This window comes from Acipenser ruthenus, chromosome 1 (genome assembly GCF_902713425.1).
Source record: "Acipenser ruthenus chromosome 1, fAciRut3.2 maternal haplotype, whole genome shotgun sequence".
NCBI lineage: Eukaryota > Metazoa > Chordata > Actinopteri > Acipenseriformes > Acipenseridae > Acipenser > Acipenser ruthenus.
In genome coordinates this window covers 23,435,555-23,442,985 of record NC_081189.1, presented here as the reverse complement: position 1 = coordinate 23,442,985, position 7,431 = coordinate 23,435,555, and the positions used below count along the sequence as shown (strand labels likewise).

General features: G+C 33.5%; 1 protein-coding gene across 1 annotated transcript; it reads left to right on the top strand.

Annotated features, from left to right (window-relative positions):
- The first annotated feature begins 3,845 nt into the window (after window positions 1-3,845).
- LOC131700984 (E3 ubiquitin-protein ligase Itchy homolog) lies at window positions 3,846-6,278 on the top strand. The gene is made up of 3 exons (XM_058999298.1): window positions 3,846-3,854; window positions 3,938-3,989; window positions 4,413-6,278. The coding sequence occupies exons 1-3, from the start codon at window positions 3,846-3,848 to the stop codon at window positions 5,465-5,467; spliced, it is 1,116 nt and encodes a 371-aa protein (XP_058855281.1). The 3' UTR covers window positions 5,468-6,278.
- Window positions 6,279-7,431: the final 1,153 nt, after the last annotated feature.

Here is a 7,431-nt window from a genome sequence, read left to right as displayed (position 1 = left end):
TCTCTGCTTAATTTAAATGTACAGCTATAGCCAAAAGTTTCTGCATCACATAGAATTTCAGGATTGATTGAGATTATATTTATCTATTAAACTACTTTACAAAAACTGAGGATGTTTTCCTAAGAAGCTATAAAGATTTATACTGCAGTGCAATTCATCATACAGAGATTCGCCTAGTTTAAATTCACTACATATGTGATTCCTACCAATTTTGCAAATGTAAATAAAACTAAATGCCAGTGTATTTGATCAGTCTATTACAGTGGTCTGTTAGTAAATAGTTATACTTTGATAGAACTAGTTTTAATTGCAATATATTTTTTTAAGTCTAATATATGTCACTTCTCGGCTGGTTGCCATAAACACAAAGTTTAAATCAGGGCATTAAAACACATGCTTTTTAAAATAATGTATTATTGCATTATTTAAGAAACACACTTGCAAATTGTATTTAACTTTGTTCTTTATCTCATGATGTGTGTTCAGTTATGTGTTTGTTTTATGTCTCAATAAATGTGAATTGTAACCTGCTGTAAATCCCCATTAAACCTCTCAAGTAAGAGTTCTTATTGCTCACTGTAGCAGGATAGCATCAATAAGGAGACTCGGAGCCCAGGAAGCTGCAGTTTAAAGCACCGGTGCACACATTTATTAACACAAAGAAGTGCCAAAATAAAAGGTTAAACAAAGCTATTCTGAAGTCAGACTTGGCATTCCCATCCCTGACCAAGTACCACACAATACCACCTCAAACTCACCTAAACACCTTTCCCCAAACAAAGGATCTCACTTCCTTATATAACATGTGGCTGGAGCCTAATTAACCATTAATCATTCAATTAAGGCTCCAGCCACATTCTCACATGTATTATGGATTTTAACCCCCTCCCTGCCAAACCTATATTTGCACCACAGACACACACAACATTTATCCTAAGGTTTAAAACAAATCTATGTCAATCAGTACAAACATACAAGAGTACAAATAGGAAATTGCATGAGTTTTCCTCATTAGCTATGGATTTTTGTTTGTATTATTCAGAGAACAGAAGGAAGGATGTTAAATGAAAGCCGTCAAGTAACAGCAGGAAGCAATGCATCAGTGACCCAATTGCAATTTCAGGAGCAGGTAGATATGACCTCTACAGAAGAACAAATGACAGGATAGCTTAAATAAGATAATAATTATCTTATTTATATTTGTACTATGAAACCACAGGCCATTGTATCATACAACTGCTCAATAAAGAATGTGCTACTATTGTATGCCCAATGCTAAGGTGTAGGAACCAGTTAATCTTGTGGGTGCAGTATGACATTAATGATCAGTACACTCTTATGTTAACTTTACATTCATTGAGCAGAATTGGCTTTTAGCTCTGCCAAAAGGTTGTCATGTACTTAAATTGGTGAATATTTAGTAGTGTTCATTGCTATTTTTTCCAGGTGCATATACAAGAATTGTCAAATGGAAATATTGGTACAAGGACTTCAGAAAATCCCATTGTAGAAGACTACCACCAAAGAGAAAATGAGGTACAGTCATAGTTTTTGTTCCTTCACTTAGGAGTCCATACACATTAAAGGAGCCTTGTTACACATTGTGTTTCTAATTTGTGTTCATTTACTGGAAAAAGTAATGATTCAATTTTTTAGGTTATGCAACAACATGCTACCAATGCAATGGCTGATCTTCTAGAAAATGAAACATCAGAAAACATCCCACAAAGGGCAGCTGAGGTAGGATAACTATATTGCTTATATTGCTTAATTGGTCTATTGTGCTTATTTATGTAATATATTAGTGTTTGCAAAGCCCTTGTCTGGTCAGTTTGGTGGGCTTTAAATGCAGTTATTGTTTTAACCCAGATCAGCAGTGATGTATTGCCCCAAAACATGATCTGATTTTTATATGTTCACCAGGTCTTTGCAAAACCAGTTACTTTGGTGCTGGATGTTCCATCTGAAATGAGCTGCCAAAAAACATTTCTCTTAGGGACAAACAGATACCTGTAGACATTTTCATTTTAAGGAGAGGTAGTTCAAATACTATTTTTACACAAAGAATGCATTTCTGTTTATATAGACTGAGATTCTGGACATTGAGCAACTATTTCAGGCTGATAGCTTCGAAAATGAACTGATTGCAGCTGGCCAATCACAGGTATCAGGTTATTCACTTACTATTGATGAATAGATTCACTATGCGATGACTATGGAACCAGTGCAAACAATAAAGTGAAGTCATTTTTAATAACACCTTAGAACTTCTTGGAATGAACATTGTACTCTGCAGTCATCATGATGTCATCCTCCAGAATTCTTAGAAAATTGCAATACTGTAGACAAGCTGTTTTTTATGTAGCTGCAAAATCCTGTAATTGTTTATATATATAATTTGGCATATATATATATAATTTGGCATACTTCAAGCACTCAGTCTTTTATTCTAATTATACTCTTTTATATATATTTTTATAACTAGTTTCAATTATCAGAATGGACTACTCATCCATCAACGCCTCCACCACTACCTTTCTCATATGTAAATGCTGACACACCAACAGTAAGTGTACTGCTGGAACAAAGATACAAAGACCCTTTCCTGGCTGGACTCCTCCCTGGGAGAACAGGAAGAAGCACTCCAATGACTTGTAACCTGACCTCTGATTGAACAACCTAAGATACAAGAGAGCTGCTGTGGATGTACTGTTTTTTAGGTAAGGAAAATAATTGCTATCATACGCTTCATTCAGTATTTTACTAAAATATTCTTTTCCAAGCATGGAAATCTTTAAAGACTGAAAAGCATATATATTTTTTTTATTAAGCCTCTTTTTAAAAAAAAATTGCAGACAGCTAATGTGTTGTAGCTAGATGTGGTGGTCTTTGTTTAACAGGAATCATTTTATCTACATTTTGGAATGCTTAATACTATTATTATTATTATTATTATTATTATTATTATTATTATTATTATTATTATTATTATTATTACAGTAGTAGTATTTTTACTTGAAGTTCAAAGGATGTATTCTTAGAACTACACATCTAACTACATTAGTTTGTCTGCAATTTCAAAAAGAAAGCTTAATAAAAAATGCATTTCAAAGTCTTTCAAGATTATTCTGTTTGGAAAATAATATTTCAGTAAAATACTGAATGAAGAGTGTGATAGCAATAATTTTCCTTACCTAAAAACAGATCCACAACAGCTCTCTTGCATCTGTAGTTTGAAAATGGAGGACAGACTAATAGCACATTAACAGCAACTCCTCTGCATCTGTAGTTTCAGCGGAGCAATAGGACTTCAACCTGAGGTGGCCAATCACAGGTCATGTTACCAGTGTCATTGGAGAGCATCTTCCTGTCCTGCCAGTAAAGGTTTGTGGTGCCAACATGTTTTTAATTAAAAAGTGCTGTTTTAATGTTTTGAAAATCTACAGAAAAGTTACAAACCTTTCTGCTATTGCTTGGAAGGCAAGAAACAAAATGTTTGTTACGGCCTGAGTGTTTTTAGTTTTTGAAAAATGTATTTTATAATTCGGTGTTCATAAGTTGTTGATTAATGTTTTCATGCAAAATATTATATTTAGCTTAGTCTTTGTTTAAACTATGTAATAATTTTCAGCACACTCATAAGATCATTCATTTTGAAATGGCTTTGCTCAAGTATATTACATTTGAAGTTTTTTATGTTGTTACTGTTATGGTATAAGCTTTTGTTGTTTCCCAGGTTAATAATTGTGTTGCCAGAACTTTAAACCTCTCCATTATTGCTGGATTGTCTTCCATGCTAATACATACAGTATATTGAATTCAAAGAAATTGATTGGATGAAAAGAATGGTTAAGGTATTTTAATCAGAGGTTTTAATTTCAGTATTTTCTGTAATGTTACATATTAGATATTTTCTCTAATATTTCTCTCCCATAAGGTTCAGCTCCACCAGTCTCTTCTGGGAGAAAAGGAGCAGGAGCTTGAAAGAGGTATGTATTTATTTATTTTTTTTAACTCAGAACTCATTATTCGGCAACTCTAAAATTGCAGTTTAGGAACACTGCCAAACTGACCTTTTTTGACTAAAAATTATGTTATATTACCGTATTAAACTTTAGTTTTTGAAACCGCACGTAATTAAAAAAAAAATGAAAGAACGAAACCCTCGGTGAGGTAGAGACTGCACTGGGTGATAATCCATACATCATAAGAGGCTCTTGGGTGTGTATTTCATGTTCACTATAGTGATCTCTTCAAGAAACACGGTGTCTCTCACAATTGAGATGCCATGATAGTGGATATTTTAATAACATTCAGCATATTTCTGCAAAATATGAAAGTTGAGGAATGAAAGGTACAACTTAAAGATACAACTTACTGTAATGTAATATTTGTGTTTCTACCTTACACAGCTTTCTCTGAACTGGATGTGTTATTGGAAGAAGTAGTTACAGTTGAAGTTAAAAGACACACTGTTCTAGAAGATGTACAAAGAATTTACAGTAATCAAAGTATCATCAATAAACGTTTACATGTAAACTTTATTGGGGAAGAGGGAGATGACTTTGGTGGGTTAACAAAAGATCTTTTTTCTTCTTTTTGGAACAGTGCTTTCATTCAGTGGTTTAAAGGTGAGGATGCTCTTGTCCCATGTATACCAGTAAATCAATATGCCAAAGCGCCGGACATTTTTTCTGTTGTTGGTAACGTTTTGTCACATATGTGTCAGCTTAATCATTGCGTGCCACCCAGATTTTGTAGATCAACACTGCTATCTGTTGTGTTTAATACCTCTATGATTGATAGTAGAACACTGTTGGATGACTTTATGCTCCATGTAACAGTACCTGAACGAACCTTGCTGCAAAAGGCTTTGAATAGTTTTGAAAAACTAAGCATTTCTGAAAAATCTGACTTGCTGACCTTTTATTCTGTGAATGGCATGCACACAGTTCCTTCAGCTAAAGATTTTAGAGAGCAACTGGTTCTTGTAGCACAAAATGAACTGGTAATAAAACCAATGTTCTTGAATTGCTTCATAAGGCAGGCTATTCCAGAGTCTCATATGAGAGCATTTTGGTCACAGTTAGATACAGACTTAATTTCGTACCTGTACTGGCAGGAGATGCCTACTGCAGACCGTGTGTTGCAGTGTATAACAACTTCTGAAAAAGACCTGAAACCTGAAGAAGAAGTTGCTTATTACTATTTACGTGACTTCATCAAGTCAGTGGATCAGGATGAAATGTCCAAATTTCTGCATTTTGTTACAGGATCCCCATTACTGCCAAACGATGGCATTACAATAGTATTTAATAGACTTTGTGGTAGCCTGAGGAGACCTATTGCACACACTTGTAGCAATACACTAGAGATACCAGTAAGCTATGCTTCAGTACAGGACTTCAAACGAGAAATGAAATCCATTCTAAATTCAGAGAATGCATTTATAATGACAATGATTTAAGGTAGTGGTTAGAATCACAGCAGCTATATCTGAAGTCAAGTGACGTGAAGAATCATTTGACAAGGGATGTTTTTATATAAAAAATATATATTTTACTTGTAAATGCCCAACTACTTAAGCCTGCTTCTTTCATAATGATTTGTAAAGCCTTGATAGCATGACTTCCCAGGAACACCACAGCGTAAAGCTTGTAAAAAATGGAGGGTCAGCAATCAGTTGAGATAAAATTTAAAGTTTTCTGTTCCAATTCCCTTTTAATCCATTCCAGTTACTTTTATGACATAGGCTTTTTATTGAGCACATATATATATATATATATATATACACACACACACACACACACACACACAGTAATCTGTCGTTTATCCGCTATGATTAAGCTCTTCAGTAACTTTAGTTTGTTATTGAACAGAGAGGATTAGTTCAGAGATTGTAGATCCTACCAAAGTTTTTCTACACTTTCGTGGTATGTGCTCCGTGCGCTACCATTGCTGGTAGTGTCACGTGAGCTGTTCAGTGTGTTGATGTGCAAATAAAACCTGTTCGCCTGCGGGGCATATCAACTCCGTCTCGATCTCCTGCCTGTCACTCAGCAGCAGATGCACGCATCCACATGACAGACGTCTACCCTGTCACAAGCATTAATACCCTGTATCTATCTTCTCAAGTGATTTAGGGGAGCTCCCTAATAAAAGCCCAATCTCAAAACAATAATTATGTGAATATAGTAATTGTTACAACTGTGTATAATGATATTTAAAACAGGATTCATTTAACCGACTTTTTACATAACCACCCTTACTCTGGTTTCACCGCAGTTGTGTGTGTGTGTATATATATATATATATGTATGTATGTATGTATGTATGTGTATATATATATATATATATATATATATATATATATATATATATATATATATATATGTATGTATATATATATATATATATATATATATATATATATATATATATATATATATAATGTATGTATGTGTGTACCTGGCAGCTGGCTCTTTGAGCTAATATATATATATATATATATATATATATATATATATATATATATATACACACACAAAACAGTTGTCAAACACGTGTAACTTGTCATGCGATTACACAATTACAATACACAATGTTCAATAAAGAAAAAATCTACTACTAAACGGGACTTGTGATGTTCCTCTCATCTGAGTCTAAGAAATAATCACGTTAAGTTTAAGGTGTAAAACTTAACTCACCAAGTCCTGTGATGGTGGAAAATATGATAAATCTGCCTTCCAAATGTTTGATTGCATTGTCTTATCACCTACTTTAAAGTTACAGGGCTGTTCAGCCATTTCATTGAAATAACACTGTTTTTATTCTGTTGCATTTTACTGTCTGAGCTTACGATGTGCCAATTAAAACCATACATTTTCAATGGAATGGAACCTTGCCGCTCATGGTTTATCATACTGATGGTGTCAAATTGTTTGAGCAAATGCCCTTTGTTGTGTAAGGCATTTTCTTTCTACATCTCAAGTGTGTTTTCTTACAAAAAAGTTTATTTTGAAAATATGAGGTCAAATTGTTTGTATAAAATGACCTCTTTGGGGATTCAACATTGTATGTAACCTTTATTTCCCCAAGTGAAGAAAGAAAATGTGTGAGTTTTATTTTTTTCCTGACTTTGGATAAGAAGTTAATTGCCAAATTCACATACTTGCTGTTTAACTTTTGTACCAAAATGATGTTGTAAACATTTCATATTTATGAAAATAATGCTGTCTTAACTTTCAAACATACATTAAGGGTGTTCATGTTAAAAAAGACACACAAATAAATAAACATGTTTTTGAATGATAACATTGTTATAGTCTTCAGTCATATCTTTAATGGTAAAATATTACAATCAGAACAGAAGCATTTAAATACAGTTTGATGTTATAAATACAATGTGTACAATAAATAAATAAATGCAGG

Excerpts from the sequence above, each read along its gene's own strand:
- LOC131700984 (XM_058999298.1), top strand. Across the intron at positions 3,990-4,412 it reads GGAGCAGGAGCTTGAAAGAG|CTTTCTCTGAACTGGATGTG; the intron begins GTATGTATTTAT and ends TACCTTACACAG.